Source organism: Anguilla rostrata, chromosome 2, assembly GCF_018555375.3.
Source record: "Anguilla rostrata isolate EN2019 chromosome 2, ASM1855537v3, whole genome shotgun sequence".
NCBI lineage: Eukaryota > Metazoa > Chordata > Actinopteri > Anguilliformes > Anguillidae > Anguilla > Anguilla rostrata.
This window is the reverse complement of record NC_057934.1, coordinates 51,132,541-51,149,875: the sequence shown is the minus strand read 5'-3', so window position 1 is coordinate 51,149,875 and position 17,335 is coordinate 51,132,541. Positions and strand designations below refer to the sequence as shown.

The window sequence follows — 17,335 nt, the reverse complement described above, 5'->3', positions numbered from 1 at the left end:
CAAAGGAGTATTAATGAATGAATAATATAGTTCAGTGATCTCAAAGCACTTGACAGTGATCTGATGTAAATGATCTCAGCCATCATCAGCATATAACAACCGTCCGTACAGCAAATGACTACTCTTCAGACCTAAAGAGTCAGATGACAGAATGCACAGATATAGGCATTTATCTGAAGCAGGAAGACTTGGATAATTTAGTGCCTCACTGCCTGAGTGTTCTCTTCACTGTGTCTGCCTGAAAAAAAAAAAAACACTACGCTAAAATGATTTTTTTTTTAAAGCAATTATGTCAGAGTAGAATAATTTGCACGTATTGGCAAAAAATAAGTATAGGCTGTCACTGATATGACAGGCACCTCCCACTAGCTGCCCAGCCTGGAACTGAGGAGTGTGGGAGGCAGAGAGTGGGAGGGAGGGAGAGAGGGGAGAGGGAGGGAGGGAGGCGGTGGGGTTGGCAGTGGTGTCAGTTCTGCTCCGGGATCATCTGCATAGGGTGATGGGCGGTCTGCGTCTCGCCCCAGGGGTGTAGGAGATTCCAGGGGAGAGACCTTTGGTGTCTAAACTGTGATCAGGGCACTCTGATCTGTCAAGTTTCTAAACTGGCCCTTGCCGCAGTTAGATGCCTGAGTTGATGTTGCCAAACCATTTTTATTCTTATTATCTGAAGGCCCTGTCGGGAGGAAAGTGCACCTTGTTGTTGTGGCTCAGGTGCTACTACCAGTGCCCAGTTGGTTGCCAGATAAGGTCATTCTGTGTTGGAGATATTTGTTTATTTCTGGGCATATATCATCACAAATACTGAAGTTTTCACCAAGCATATCTACAGCATATTAATTGTGTGTTTCAGTGACATTAACAATATGAAAATATTCTGAGGTTACAATTTTTGTATCTTTATTATGCAGATATTATGGCAGTACTGAATAATATAACTATAAAACCTGTTCACATATCTTGGCAAAATAATAAAAACATTGCATGAATTGTTGCACACATTTAATATTTTGTTCAAGATGCAGGAAATTAGTTGGCACATTGTATTATTGTCCTCTTAGTGGAAATATGCTACAATCATCAATCACCACAGGCAATTTTGCACTGGAAATATACTCGTACTGTGCGTCTGTTTTCTCCCAAAATGCACAATTAGAAAATGGCTTCCCAGAAAGTCCAATAAAAGCGATTAAAAGAGACAGGGGTGGCAGGCAGAGACTGGAGAGCAGCAGTAAGTTTAGAACAGCGGTAATTACTTTTCTCCATCAGATATCGTTTGATTAAATACCTGGAAGAAAATTAAATTTACATGATGAATGGGCACTCAGAATGAGGGTTATAACTTGGCATCAGCTGATATTAACAGATAATTGTGAAAAATATTGTATTGCTTAATTTATTTTGTTTCGAGAGATTTGATTTGGTGAGTCTCTGGCCCGATTTAGGACATTTATCTTTTAAAGTGGGTATTAGAATTGAATACATTGTTATCAGTGTTCCTCTGCTGCGTGTGGGGGTGTGCGTGCTTCTGTCTGTAGAATTCTTACTTCATTACAGCGGCTGCAGGAAGCAAACGGTGAGCCTGCGTGTCCTGCTCTTTGGTTTTTTTTACTTTTCCCACCTGACACTCCCCGTAACCCAAGGTTCCTACAGCCAATCTGGAGTTTTTCTGATTGCCACAAAAAAAATACCACCACCTTTTTCCAAGCTCTTGATCAATATCAAATGATGCGTGTTGATTGACAGATTGAGTGGCTGACTCAATTCATTTCACAAGCAGATCACAACAGATTCCTTGTACGTTTGAGTCGAGCGCAGGTGCATCGGGGTGTGAAGCTCATATTCCTCCTCGTGAGACTTCTGCTTGTTCGGGTAGAAATGTCAAATTGTATCCCCTGGTGTGGAATGCATTTCAGATTAGACGTGGCGGAATGCCATCAGGTTGACAGGCATCAAACACAACACAGTCGGGCTGTTTGTGAATCGTGTAGAAAACACTCTGATCCATCCATTAAGCATCACGTCATCTCTGTCATTGCTGGCGCAGTTTTCCAGAGATGCTAAGCCCTCCCGTCAGGGCTGGGAAGTGAGATTGGGTTTTGGGTTTCCGTCGAAAGTTTCGGATGGGCTCGCGGCGTCCGGGTCCTCCTCACCTCCCTCCTCTTCCTCCAGGCGGCGCAGCAGATCATCGAGCTCCAGGAGGCGGCGCAGATCAACGCGGGGCTCCAGCCGGCCAACCTGGGCCGCAACACCAGCCTGCACGACATGAAGACCGTGGTGAAGACCTGGAGGAACCGGCTGCCCATCGTGTCCGACGACCTGTCCCACTGGAGCAGCATCTTCATGTGGCGGCAGCACCACTACCAGGGTACGGGATCCGCGGGGAAGGGCCGGTCACGGGGCGGGCGTGGTCCAGAAACGGCAGGGTCCGCTGCCCTTTGGGCGGAGAGCGCAAATCTAAATGTCAGTGCAGAAGTGACCGGCGAGGATGAGGTAGAAATGTATTTTGCCGCATTATTACAAAGGTGAAAGATTTGAAGCTTTTGTCTGAAGTTGTTTACAGAATCCTCCTGGGATGTCGAGACATTCATTTTGATGCTTGGACTCCCAGTCTATTGGGACTCATGCTTACCTCAGTGAAACAGAGGTTGTAATATTCTTGGCATAGATATTTTTACTACGTCTTCAGAGAAGTTAGGATCCCAGCCTCCACGTTTTGCACGTGGTGATATTACTTGTGCCCGGCGGTGTCTCTTCTCCAGCTATCGTGACGGCCTATGAGACCAACACGCAGCACGACCCCAGCACCAACAACGCCATGCTGGGAGTGCACGCCTCCGCCTCCGCCATCATCCAGTACGGCAAGATCGCGCGCAAGCAGGGCCTGGTCAACGTGGCCCTGGACATCCTGAGCCGCATCCACACCATACCCACCGTGCCCATCGTCGACTGCTTCCAGAAGATCCGCCAGCAGGTCAAGTGCTACCTGCAGCTGGCGGGAGTGATGGGCAAGAACGAGTGCATGCAGGTGAGAGGCTGGGGCTGTGTTCTGTAAGCTGTCCAGCTGCTCTTCTATTCGTTTCACTCCCCTCCGGCTGAAATGAATGTGTACTATAGTACCGCTGAGCACTTGTGCTCCTGTGGTTCGTCAGATGTGTGTGTGTTTGTGGATGCAGGGATTCTCAAAACGTTGTTGGGAGGTTTGGCTATACATGAAAATTTACAATGGCAATGATTTTTAGCTAGCTAGCTAGTTATGAAGACTAGCTATCTACATAGTACCAATGGATAGATAATGTTAGTCAGGGTATTGTTTCTTAAACACTGTCACTGTTGAATTTTTTTTTTTGAGCGTTAAATAAGATTTGAGCGTTTATTATTGTAAAATGTTTTTTTCTCCTGATGTTTAGTCTCAATGGCATGAGTCCCAGCAGGGCTCTGAGGCTAAATAGGTCTGCGGGAAACGCTTGTTTGTTGGTTTTCTTTTTTTTTTTGCCTTTTGCTGTCACCAAAGGTACCACTGGTTCAGTTATGGCACCTGCAACAACTAGTTTTAGAAAACGGAATGGTCTAGCTTTCCATTTAACCCGCTTCAAATAAATGAATGTGAGCTATTTATTATTGCTGTTTCTAATGATGTGTCTTCCTTGCATATAAATTGTTTGCGCACCGAAGATGGTCGTGCTGAAAGGAGGAGTGATTTACTGTAAAGGTGTCCCCATTCTTTCCAGTCCTGACCCCTCACTCATCCCAGTGAGGGAAGGAGCAGCTGATCTCCGTTTGGGGGTAGATGGTGCACAAACCTGCCCCTGGCAGGAGCATTCTCTCTTAGCCTGGAGAGCTTCCGGATTAATTGAGGCAGTGCCAGCAGCCTCCTAGTTATTGAACTGCCATTGGGCTTAATAAGAGCTGCCTTTTCACTCCTATTACTGGAAATCCAATTTTAGACACCATAATTTCTCTCAGACGTCCAACCTCAGTCACTTCCTTTCCGGTTGGAAAAAGTCTACACCTTTGATTGTGGTGGCTGGTCAGTGATGACTCATACAGCACGTGTGTTTGGAGCTGTACGTTCTCCACAAAGGAAGTGAGCTCTCCTATGTCTGTTAAGCAGTGTTGGATTTATATTGAGGGCGAATTGGGACCAAATGATGTTAAATGCTGTTTACAAATATATATGCAGGTGAAACCTATTAAGTATAAAAAGCATCCAGTGAAAATCCCCGCAGTCACATTCCTCACTTGCTGAGATGAACTTGCCAGTGACACTGTGTGTCAGATACGGTTTGCTCTGAATCTGCAGTATCGGGATGGACCGATAGCTCAAAGGCCTTGACCCTGTCTGTCACTTCTGCTCTTTATCAGGGCCTGGAGGTGATCGAGTCCACCAACCTCAAGTACTTCACCAAGGAGATGACAGCTGAATTCTACGCGCTGAAAGGCATGTTCCTGGCTCAGCTCAGCAAGTGAGTCCCTCTCCTCCGTGGCCATGGGAAAGGCAAACAGGCAAACACAGAGGGGTTTGCTTCCTCTCTTCGCTGCAGGATGGCTGTGGCACTTCAGCCCGCGTTTTCGCGCAACAGCGGCTGATCGCCCGGACCGTCTGATTTATTTTAAAAATGTGTTGAGCGGTCAGGCGAGGGGTGAGGGTGGTCAGGTAGCGCTGGGGTTTAAAGTTAGATGTTCGGCGCATGGCTTTCGCTGGGGAAAATCTGCTGAACTGGTCTGATCAGCGGGCTGTGAGGCAGAGCTGGATTCTGCTTCTGTCCTCTCGCATTGCGGGGCACGTGAGCGCTTATCCCCCCTCCCCCCCCCCCCGTCTCACCCCCTCAGAACAGAACCTTCCGTTCAGCACATCAAGTATTTATCTGGGCTAGTGGAATAAAGTACTAACTCGTACAGCGAGACCGTAACCTTGCTTTGTGAAACATTACCCCCCCATCTTTCTCTCTTTGTCCTCTCACCCGCTTCTTCCTCACTCTCCTGCTCTCTCGCTATCACTCTCTTACTTTCTCTTTCCCTACCCATCGCTCTTCCATCCTCTCCTGTCCTCGTATCCGCCCCATCAGCCTGCTAATCACACTGGCTCACTGTCCTCCTGTTTACGATCCACCTAGCTCTTCTCAACGCCGCCTGTCCACTGCCGTTTAATCAGCGTACCCTGCTTCTGAATGCGACGGCGCTGCCCTGCTCCCCTGACTCCTCGTTGTTTACGGACGTCCATGCCCCTAGACGACCGGTGAGCGGCCTGCTTCTGAATGCGAGCGAGCGCTGGCTCCCACTGCTCCTCGTTTGTTTAGGACGTATCCAGCGCGTGAGCGGCCTGCTTCTGAATGCGAGCGGGCGCTGGCTCCCACTGCTCCTCGTTTGTTTAGGACGTAACCGGCGCGTGAGCGCGGCGCGGCTCCTGCTTCGTTGAACTGCGGCTGGCGCTGCTGTGGGGCTGCTCCCACTGCTCCTCGTTTGCTTAGAACGTATCCTGCGCGTGAGCGGTTATGATGAGCGATCAGTCACAGTATTGTATGAATTCATTATGGAGATCATTAACAATCGATATGACAGGAGGATTAATCAGAGCGCGCGTGCCGGGGCCTTGGTTAAACCCGACGGTGAAGGGATTGATCCGTCTCCATTAGTCCTCGCCGTCTGCGCTGGCTGCGCAGCTCACATCTGGGTGATCATCTCCATTTGCGCGCGGGATTACAGCCATTTTTTATTCTGTTTGTGCCAAGCCCTCCCGGTTTTCCTCCATGGTCGCGCGTGACTCATTAATCCCGGTGTTTAGTTGGTGCTGGTGGACTGGGCGAGCGTTCTGGGGGGGTTTGCTGTGGAAGCACTTCCGCCGCGTGCGCAGAGTCCCGTGGGGGGTGTCGTGGAAACGGCGGTAGCATGGAGCGCCCCATCCAGCGGGCGTCACCTGCAAATAGAACCTGACTGGGCCCGGCAAGCTCCTGACACTGGAGAAAGCTCTTCTCTGGCGTTCAGTCATATTTGAGCTTTCTGGTGTGTCCAAGGCGTCCATGCAGTCACTTCTGATAAGTTTGGATGTATGGTTTTTTTGTGCTACGCCGGGTCTTTACGAGCAAGGGTTCTTTTCCGTACTCAAGATTACAAATTCTCCCCCCTTAAGCGTTGACACAAACGATTAGGCTTTTTCTCCGATCGCCCGCGCGTCGGACATTCCCCCCTGCTCCCCCGGGCCCCCGATTCACATTACCGAAATCTTTAGGCTGTCCTGGCCGAACGCGTGAGGAATCGATCATCTGTCTGCAGATCCCCACCTCGCCCACGCTCCCCTAATGTAAATCAGCGTTCCGGCGGCTTCCGCGGTCGCGGGGAGCTGTGCTGAGTGTGTTCTGACGGGACGGGGGATCCGCTCTAATGAGGCTCTGTCGGATCCGCTCCGCGGCGAATCCCCGAATCCACCGCGTTTGCTGACGGAGCCGTTTGGGCGGTCAGACAGCCCCGGTATTGACAGTCTCGCGGCCCGTCCGCAACCTTTGGGCGAGCCCATTCATCATTTGTTTTAGCAGTCAGGCCCAGCTCTCCGGCCCCGGCCCCCGTATGCGTTTTATACGTGACAGCCCGACACCTCTGCGGAGGCATAAACTCTCTCTGATGCTTTGTGATTGAAGCCCCCGCTTGTCCTCCGCTTTAATCCTTTCATCCCAGATCCACATCGCAGTGCTTTTTTCCCCCTTTTCCACATAAACGCTTCAGACCGCTCTCTGGAAGCCCCTGAACGTCGCGCTGAGATTTACTCTCCTATAATTACGGCGACGGGCAGGATGTACAGCCACTGCTTTGTCCGCTTTTCCTCAATTTTCTTTTTACATTTTCGTCATAAATAAATCCCACCGCCACCCCTTCACCGTTGAACAGTTCTGGCAATGGAACAGCCCGCCACCAGACCCCAGCCCATTAATCCCGCCCCCAACACACATAATCTTATTAAGGGACACCATTCAGCCGCGCTCCCAATTTGGCTTTTTTTTTTAGGAACAAACAAACAAAAAAAAAGAAAAACAAGTTTGTAATTTGTGCATGCTTTGAAAGATCGACCCTTTTTTTGCAGCGATGGATCATAACCGGTTCGTAACAGACTTTGCCGTGACCTCTGATTTCATCCGTACGCGCATGTGCAGATTTCCCCGGAGGTGCTGAGCGCTGGCGTTGTTATCCCAGACGGCCTCCGCCTGCCTGCAGCTTGTTTGGGGCTTCAGCGCGTGTGCGTCGGCTCGGTCAGCGCCGGCCAATCATCTCTCTAATGGTCTTGCGGGGGACGTGGTGGCTGGGCGTCCCCTCTGCCCCGCGCCTGATGGCTTTGCTGAGCTGCGGCGGCCTCTCCGGACGCGCGGCAGCGGGGGCGCTGGGGCCGCCATTTGGGCTCGCGCCCTGCCGGCGCAGACTTCGCCTGGCGGCTCGTTCCGTGGCGGCCGCCCTCCCGGGGACAGGCAGGCGGCTTAGTAAACGGTTGGCGGAGAATAATTAACTTGTTCGTAATTTACGGGATCTCCGGCGTCAGCAGAACATTCCCCCGACCTCAGCAGTGCACAATGTAACCGCAACGTTTCCACAACGCTTCAGTGAGAGCAGGTGGACTGGGCACACCTGTGGCCGTTCTTTATCTCATATTTAAATGCTTCATCATGAAAGAGCCATCGTAATAATGGATTTTTAGATATTTTTCTGGACAGAAGAGTGCCTTGGACCTTTCTTCTTTAATCCTCCTGTAGTTAAAGTGGAAGTTAGTGTGACACCCGCATTCTGGTGAGGAACAGAAATTGCTTTTGGATTTATTTTTTTATTTTGCTTGTTCAGTGTGCCCAGAACATCATGTCACAGGGAACTGGCTCCCCTTGCAGTCAAGCCCAAAAATATTACAAGCCAAAAACTCATTACAGGTCCCCGTTATAAGCGACTGGCTTGGGACCCATTTGTACTGCGCTTGGCTTTAGAACTGGAGATGACCAAACTGAAAAACAAAAAAAATAAAAATTAAAACCTGTGGAGACTGTTGCTCCTTTTGTGTGTGTGTGTGTGTGTGTGAGAGAGACTGTTTCTGACAAAGTGCATTCCCCTGTGTTCTTAAATCAATGGCACAGGGACGATTTCCTTTAAAAAAATGTAATTACATGCATGGAAAATAACAGGGAAAACAAGCTGATGTTACAATGTTTTCCTCAGTCAGCAAAATGAATGCGAGATCATGCTTGTGTTGTCTAGGCACACCTGTTTTTCACTGCTTCTCCCTAGTGCTTATTTAAACTATAATCATAGTACTTCCTGTTTAGAAGTAATGCTGCATTGAAGCTTATTGCTTTTTAATGGACTCAATCTACTTTTAGTTTTGGTTTGCCAGCATGATCCTGTGAAGGAATGTTTATAAAATCAGCCAGTGGCTTTGCATGTATTTTTGGCTCAGTATAGCGTTTATGCCCTGTGTGAACTGTTCTCTGTCTGTCCTCTGTCCTGTATGAACTGTCTCCGTCTGTCCTCTGTGAACTGTCTCTCTGTCTGTCCTCTGTCCTGTGTGAACTGTCTCTCTGTCTGTCCTCTGTCCTCTGTCCTCTGCCCTGTCTGAACTGTCTCTCTGTCTGTCCTCTGTCATGTATGAACTGTCTCCGTCTGTCATGTGTGAACTGTCTCTCTGTCTGTCCTCTGTCCTCTGCCCTGTGTGAACTGTCTCTCTGTCTGTCCTCTGTCCTGTATGAACTGTCTCTGTCTGTCCTCTGTCCTGTATGAACTGTCTCCATCTGTCCTCTGTGAACTGTCTCTCTGTCTGTCCTCTGCCCTGTGTGAACTGTCTCTCTGCCCTGTGTGAACTGTCTCTCTGTCTGTCCTCTGTCCTGTGTAAACTGTCTCTGTCTGTCCTCTGCCCTGTGTAAGCTGTCTTTGTTTGGACTCTTCTCAGGTCAGAGGAGGCTAACAAGGCCTTCTCAGCCGCGGTGCAGATGCACGACGTCCTGGTGAAGGCCTGGGCCATGTGGGGAGACTACCTGGAGAACATCTTCGTCAAGGACCGCCAGCTGCACCTGGGCGTGTCTGCCATCACCTGCTACCTGCACGCCTGCCGCCACCAGAACGAGAGCAAGTCCCGCAAGTACCTGGCCAAGGTGCGCCTCCTCCAGCACCCCCATCAGCGCTCACAGGCTGGCACACGTTCGGATTAGTCAGTGGGGCTTCTTCTCCTGTTTAGAACCGCTGGTCATGCTCAACATTGCTTGATGGGTGAAGAGGTTTCCTGTGTTGCAGTCGGAATAGCGTGTTGAAAAAGAGGCCTCGTGTGTGGCACTGTACGACAGCGGAGTGCATCACACACATCCAATTTCCTCCATTCCAGCCTCCTTCATTCAAGAGACATGGGGTCACCTGGGACGAGTGAACTTTAGGGGTGGGGGGGGGTTGTGATTATATGGATTACTAATCTGCACAAGCACGAGGGGAGATGTGGGTGTTCACCCCACTTTTTACTCTCTTACTATAAAATCCACTACAGCGCTCGAATGAGATCCGTCCACCCGGAGGTTAAGAGCTTAATTCCACCCTGTCACTCTAAGCCAGCGAGCTCGATGCAGGCTGACCCCTCTAACAATGAAGCGCTGGGATCAGTCAGTCAGAGCAGCGCGCTCCCGTGTCCAGAGTGCAGGGCAGAGGCAGACTGCAGGGGTGCTGAAGTCGTTGCGTAGCCGGTGTCACTGCTGGATCCCTGCTCCTGTGATTTCCGCCATTCTCCCTGTTTATCTACAGTATTTAATACCTTTAAATTAGATCAGATGATACACAATTTTTATGCTGATGTGACGTAAAGCATTTCCTTCCTGTGATTCTTTTTTGCTTTGCGCTTGTTCAGATTTATGAGACATTGCATTAGCTTTTTATATGCACTTTAGTGGATTGTTCCAAGGTTATATGGTGGTCCAAGATTATACATTATATTTGTTTTTCAAGAAAGCCTGCAAGATGGCTTTGGAACTCATTATAATCAAGTGATAAAACGACAGTCTATTTTTTATCTCATTTCTAATGGTGATGTCAGCCTTTGTGTCTTGATTCTTGAGTCATAACAATCTGAGCCAAGATGAAGATTGTTAGCATTTTGGCTTCCCAGACATGCTTTGAATAATGCAGCTGCATAATAGAACTTTTGAGGGATAATAGAATAGTAATTCTCTAATGTTTAGAGATGGCTAGGGTGCAAAAGAATGCTTGCAAAATTCATGCATTCATGCAAATTCATTCATTAACCAGCTTATTAGCTTATGAAACCTGGTATCAGCTTGCTAACTTAGTGCAGTGGATGATGGCATCGTGGAGGATTCTGTTCTACAAGCTCTCAGATTGCTTTGCTCACACCAGTGTGAGTTCCGGCTATTTTTGAAGGCTCGTCTGAAGTGGGGCTCAGTAACCTGTTTTAATTTGGCTGCTGAACATGTTCTATCTGCCGAAGAGAAAATGATTAGTTCCTTTTTTCCCCTTAGAAACGTTAAAAACAGCCTGCCAAAATGTCATACTATCATACTGGTCCCTGCTGTAAATTAAGTACTCTGAGAGATAATTCTAATAATTTTCTCGTTCCCTGGGACTAATATTTTATGAATATGTTTACTTGTGCACAAAGAGAATCTCGCTATGCATATCTGGATGGATGCCTGGCAATTTGCAGGTGATAAATGAGAATAGATGCTCAGTGATTATCAGTAATTACCCACAAGCTGTGTGGCCTTGCCTGAGCTCTGGGAAGGTCAAAGGTTAATGTTTCCATCAGTGTCTCAGCGGGATAGAGTGGTCACCTGTGACTGTCTCTGCCTTGTTGGCAGCACTGCTGTAGCCAGTAGGAGGCACTATAACACCTGTAATCTCTGGAGCAGGCTGAGGTGTTTTATTATCCGTGTATTAAAGTAGCCTTTTGGGTTTCCATAATCTCGCGTTCTCGTGGTTTAAGTGTTGGAAATTCCCCTCTGCGTGGTGATATGCGGAGTAAATGTGCACTTATCTCCCCCGTCCTTTGACTTGCTGTGCCTCCGTCTTCCCCGCTAGGTGCTCTGGCTGCTCAGCTTCGATGATAAGAACACGCTGGCGGACGCGGTGGATAAGTACTGCATCGGCGTCCCCCCCATCCAGTGGCTGGCCTGGATCCCACAGCTGCTCACCTGCCTGGTGGGCTCTGAGGGCAAGCCCCTGCTCAACCTCATCAGCCAGGTCAGTGGCCCGAGGGTGCCAGTGTCCCCGTCTGTCTGTCTGCGGCCCAGTCCGTCTGCTCTTGCTCTCCCTGTCTGCCTGTCTGCCTTCCCTCTAGTCCTGCTCATCCCGTCCGTCGCCCTCTCCCTGTCCATTGGCTCATCCCTCGTGTCCGTCTGCCCCTCTCCCTGTCCATTGGCTCATCCCTCGTGTCCGTCTGCCCCTCTCCCTGTCCATTGGCTCATCCCTCGTGTCCGTCTGCCCCTCTCCCTGTCCATTGGCTCATCCCTCATGTCCGTCTGTCCCTCCCATACCTTTTCTTTCAGTCCCGTGCCGCTTGCTTTAGTCCGGTGGGAAAAGGTTGGAGGAGTGATCCTGTAATTAGTCTTAGGAGGAAGGTAGCTGAACCGGACTCCCTGCCGTATGTAAGGCATTTGTGTACGTGGAATAATGGGTTCCCGGGTGAGCTAAACCTATGCTTGTGTCCCTCCCTACCTGTAAGCAGTTCTTCAGAGGGTACTGTGTCACTCAAATGTGTATCACTTCATCAGTAAGGGTTGGTATTTTGAGTAATTTTAATGCTGGATTAATTGAACCAAAAGCCAGTGAGAACAATTCACTCTTGGCAGTGTTATGTTAGCTTGGCGTGATGTTTGTCAGCTCCACTCAGTACAGTCAGAAATGAAACTACGGTCTTGTGAAACTGATCCAACTCAACCTCTGCCCTAATTAGCATGGAAATTGGCTATAATGGAGTAGTGCATGGGTAATCGATTACCTGTGCCCATCCCAAGTTATTATGGTGCACTGTTGACTGCCGTTGTGCTTGGCTGCTGGGTAAAAAGCTTCCTCTGCTGACCGTTTCATCCTCATCCTCACACTTCCTGTGTGTGTGTGCCTCTGTCACTGGTTTTTGCATGTGTGATGGTGTGTGTGTATGTGCGTGCGCATTAGAGCTTATTCTAGACCAACGCACAGCTCTGGTTCCCAGAGAGCTGCTCTGGAGCACGTTTGATTTATCCAATTAAGCATTCAGATGAGCTTCCTATTCTGCCATGGCAATTTTATTTGCTCTGTTGAAAGCCTTTTTATTAATTTATTTATTTATCTAAAGAATTATTATTAACTTAATATCAAACCACTTCTTGCTGCTGGAATACAACTTATAATTAAACTGGGGACTAATTTGCCTTTCTTAATAGAGTATTATTTTTTGAGCAGTTTAAAGTGCTTTAACTTCAAAGAGCAGCCAGCTAGAGTAAATGTTTCTCCCCCATTGAGAGACCGAGCCTTGCTCTCGTGCTTCAGAAACGTGACACCTGAACGAGCGACCGGAGGTCCATTGCACTTTATCCACACGATGTGAACGCACTTCACGCAGGGATGACGTCACGTGATCGGTCATCTCCGCTCACTACCCACGTTTCCTAATCAGCGAAGTTGAGTTTTGGTGTCCACGTGGGGTTGGGAGCACTTCAGGCATTTCAGGAGCACTTCAGGAGCGACGCTCGTCGGACCGAACGCTTCGCTTTCGACGGGAGGGAAGCGCGACTGAGGAGCGATTCAAGGCGGCGGTTCATCTGTCCGGACTCCGCGCGCACCTCCCCCCGTCTCCCGCGTCCGTCGCCCATAATCTTCCGCCATTGTTTATTACATCGACCTTCCTTTATCCTGTTCCTGAATAATTTATGTTTGCCCTCCCGAAGGCGATGGCTGGATGTTTTTAAAAAAATGTACCGTGAAATATTCATGAGGTTGAGCTCCAGGGCATTTATGGATGAATATGAAGTTAACAGGGAAACTAACACCCAGTGTCCCTGCATATAGGCCTATGCCTACCCCCCCCACCGAAAGAAAAAAAACAATATATATGACAAGACTCTTCTCCAATTAAGGTGGCCATTTCCTCTTTTCTCCCTCTCGGTTTTAATGCAGCACTTAGCGCGCCGATAAAGCTGTGCATTAGCGCGGCCATCAGCACTTTGCCCGTTAGCCCGGGCCGGACCAGAGGTGTCTCTTTACCCTTAAAGGCTGCGCCTCGCGCCCCTCTCAGCCCGCGCCCGGATCCGGTGTCTGCCTAATGGGCCCGCGCTCCGCCGCGCCGGGAGACCCGAGAGCCGCCGCCGCCTGATTTAAGGACCCGTCCGCGTCATTAAGGCCTCTTTCCCGCCACTTATACCCCTGTTTATCTCCCGCAAACACTATCCGGGCACTCTCGCATTGTGCTGCTCTCACAATAATGCGGTAACCGGATAAGTGGGGCTTGTAATTAGCTGTCCCACTCGATGCGAGGCACGCGCGCGCCCGGCCAAGTTTCGCAGATAAAGGTGAAGGAGGAGGCGGCGGGGAGGGAGAAGCCTGGGAACGGAAAGGGCGCGATGCGTGGAAACTGGGCTGCTCTGCGGAGAGCGGCTGTCGGAGAGCGCGGGCCGCGCCGGGCTCCGTCGCTGCGCCCTTCGCAGCTCCGCTTCTCTCCGCGTTTATCCACCTTTCAGTGACCTAGCCCCTCCCCAGCAGCGTTGTACAGCCTCTGACTGGAGACTGGTGGCTCAGCGAGTTAGCGGCTCGCACTGTAGCGGTACGGCCGCGTCCGTGTTTGTGGGGCGTTGGATGGACTGAGGCGAGAGCGCTGCACTCTGCCCAGCTTATCAAAGTAAATACGCCGCGTTGCGCCTTTTCTCCCCTCTGGAGTGGACCGAGCGCGTTCTGACCCCCACGGTCACGGGCCTTTGGAGCTCAGGAGCCTTCCACAGCGCAGCACTGATCCTGAGACGGATGGATTTCTCATAGCCAGCGGGCCAATTAGCCTTTCATACCGTGCACATATTGTGTGCTGCGAGACTCTGCTCCTCTGATTGTGATCTGTAATGGGCAGTTTTATACAGGGCTGCCTGATGGAAAGCTTTATCAGGGCAGTGATGACCCTTCCCCACCACCGCCCCCTTGCCCCATCCCCTTCATCCACCCCTCACTCCTCCATCCGCTTCATCCACCCCTCACTCCTCCGTCCGCTTCATCCACCCCTCACTCCTCCGTCTCCTTCATCCACCCCTCACTCCTCCATCTCCTTCATCCACCCCTCACTCCTCCATCCCCTTCATCCACCCCTCACTCCTCCATCTCCTTCATTCACCCCTCACTCCTCTATCTCCTTCATCCACCCCTCACTCCTCTATCTCCTTCATCCACCCCTCACTCCTCCATCCCCTTCAGCCACCCCTCACTCCTCCATCCCCTTCATCCACCCCTCACTTCTCCCCTTCAGCCATCCCACACTCCTCCATCCCCATACGCCATCCCTTATTCCTCCATCTCCTTCATCCACCACTAATTCCTCCCATCTCCTTCATCCACCCCTCACTCCTCCCCTTCAGCCGTCCCTCACTCCTCCATCTCCTTCATCCACCCCTCACTCCCCCCTTCAGCCGTCCCTCACTCCTCCGTCTTCACTGCACTGTGTCAGATGGGAATGTCTGCTTGCTAAAGAACAGTATTTTCAGTGCTGCACCAGCTGCACTGATGAAACAGAAACGTAATTCCTCAAGGATGCCTTTTCTTTTAAATAACTGTTATAAATTAATCCAGATGTCACCTTGACAGGTGGGGCGAGTGTATCCCCAAGCTGTGTACTTCCCCATTCGAACCCTGTACCTGACGCTGAAGATCGAGCAGAGGGAGCGTTACAAAAGCGGTAAGCTGATTCTGTACTGTGCAGCAGTGCATTATTGAATACATGATGATTATCATTTCTCTTTTATTATTATCTCTCTTCTTTATTCAAGCTTCTCCTCAATGGGCCAGTTTAAATGCATATATGTATATTGGGGGAAATGGTAGTACTGCCCAAAGAGGCTGTGCTGAAATAACCCAAATATAGCACATGGCTTCACATGTTTCATTGTTTATTATTACGAGGTAAAGTTTTGATAGCGATCCCGTTTTGGATGGGTTGATTAACGTTGGCTAGGCTAGAGGCGGCCATCTTGCTAACCCTCGCCCCTCGCCCCGCTCCCTGGCAGACTCCGGGCAGCAGCAGCCCAGCTCGGCGTCGGACCCGGGGCCCATCCGCGCCACGGCCCCCATGTGGCGCTGCAGCCGCATCATGCACATGCAGCGGGAGCTGCACCCCACCCTGCTGTCCTCTCTGGAGGGCATCGTGGATCAGATGGTGTGGTTCAGGGAGAACTGGCACGAGGAGGTGAGCCCCAGCGCTCCGGCGCAGAGCCGTCACTCAGAGACCTTCGCCTTTACCGCCATACTGCGTGATGTCACACCACGAGTTAGCGGGAACGGCAGGAGGAAGTCTAATGGAAACCCATTATCCCCGTTCTTTACATGAGTACGCTGTATTACAGTGTTAGTGAACAGAAATAACCCCGGACACTGGAAGTGAATTTACTGTTTTCTGCTCATGTGGAGTGAAGTGGCTATCGGGAACATCTGTCTTTTATTTCCCATTTCCCAAAATGTACACAAATCAAAATGCATCGCTTTCTCTGAAATCGCTCTCCGGCTTGAAACTTTTTTCCAGCGTGCTATCTCAGATTACTTGTAAGGTAAGAGGTGGGCACCCAAATTGGATTCAGTGGTCCTGAAAAGTGCTTCTGCTGTGATAGGGCTTAGTTTTGCACTGATGCTAATCAGGAGCTCCCGGGGGGAAGGGGTGATTGATGGGTGCGGTGAGTGTGTAGGACTGCTGTCAGAGTGACGCGCGCAGGCAGCTGCTCGGTCCCAGCCCCGGGCCCCAGGCTTGGGCTCGCGCCTGCTTCTCTCTGCCGCCGGGCGGGGCCGCCGGGGCCCTGCCCCCGAGAGCCGGGCGGAGCCTGGCACCCAGGCTGACAGACCTTTTGTTTGCAGAGGATCCCTGGCTGTACGGTCTGGGCTGTCAGCCACAACGGGGCTAGCTATCGCTGTCCCTTCAGCCAGCGCGGTCAGAGCCCGTTTCAGCAAACGACTTGCCCCACTGCGTCTAACCAAAGATAGTGTGGCTTTCCCCTTTCAGTTTTGTGGTGTTAATTCTCCCGTAGTAGACGTGCTTGACCACTATTTTGAAAGATGCACTGCAAGTCTTCTGTAGGTTTGTTTAAGGACATTGTAGTGGTCTTGAAATTGAAGTTAAGTAGCCTACCATGAACTTAATATTTTGTTGTATTGACATTCATATTTTGTTAAGCATTACTCTCTAATGCCCCATCTCATTGAAAGTTCATAACCTCCATCTTAGCAACCTGTTCACATCCGATCCACTAAACACTGCCAGTAAGAGAGCAGGTGTAAAAGCAAAAGTACTGCAGTGCTGTTTGTAGTTTCTTTGGCTCTTTTTTCATGGAAACAGAAATCTGATAGATGTGCTTCTCAGAGGCTTGCAGGGTGTGTAAGTGTAACAGATGAAGGCTAAACTCAAACTTGTGAGAACTCAAACTGTAGTGCACCCTCTGTCTTTCTTTTGTCTGCTTCATTCTATTGCCATTAATCCCAAGCTATGTTTTGAGAGTTTTTCGCTCAGTTTGTTTTCCTTGTTGAAGGTTTCATTTTTCCCCCCCGTGTTTCACTTTCCTTTCCCGTGTGTGACGCTACTTGAACTCTCCGTGTCCCCCAGGTGTTGAGGCAGCTCCAGCAGGGACTGGCCAAGTGCTACTCCGTGGCGTTCGAGAAGAGCGGGGCCGTGTCCGACGCCAAGATCACCCCGCACACGCTCAACTTCGTGAAGAAGCTGGTGAGCACCTTCGGGGTGGGCCTGGAGAACGTCTCCAACGTGTCCACCATGTTCTCCAGCGCCGCCTCGGAGTCCCTGGCCCGCCGGGCGCAGGCCACTGCCCAGGACCCCGTTTTCCAGAAGATGAAGGGCCAGTTCACCACAGGTCAGTGTCCCACACTCCTGCTAACACGCACTGGAGGGCCATAGGGGAAATGCTAATCTCCACACATACCCAAAGCATTGTCCTCTGTGCGGTGAGGGTTCTATTCCAAAATGGCTGCCATTCATCACACAAGGGGGGTGCTACTCATTGGTGGTGGTGGTTGATTATAACCATCATTTATGCCAGTTGTACAAACAGGATGACATGAAAATCTCAACTTAGAAAGGCAATGGGGAAACCAGAGGGAGAAATTGTGATGCATAGGCGCAGTAAATCTCCGATAGCGCCCCCGCGCT

General features: G+C 50.2%; 1 protein-coding gene across 3 annotated transcripts in view; it reads left to right on the top strand.

The window, feature by feature from the left end:
• Positions 1-17,335, top strand: part of trrap (transformation/transcription domain-associated protein) — a 98,016-nt gene that overhangs the window by 62,201 nt on the left and 18,480 nt on the right. For all 3 annotated transcript variants that reach the window (XM_064322899.1, XM_064322897.1, XM_064322898.1), the window contains 8 exons: positions 2,170-2,365; positions 2,760-3,025; positions 4,363-4,463; positions 8,912-9,113; positions 11,038-11,199; positions 14,779-14,869; positions 15,198-15,376; positions 16,778-17,039. In XM_064322899.1, coding sequence (XP_064178969.1) covers positions 2,170-2,365; positions 2,760-3,025; positions 4,363-4,463; positions 8,912-9,113; positions 11,038-11,199; positions 14,779-14,869; positions 15,198-15,376; positions 16,778-17,039 — 1,459 coding nt within the window. The remainder of the gene's footprint in view (positions 1-2,169; positions 2,366-2,759; positions 3,026-4,362; positions 4,464-8,911; positions 9,114-11,037; positions 11,200-14,778; positions 14,870-15,197; positions 15,377-16,777; positions 17,040-17,335) is intronic.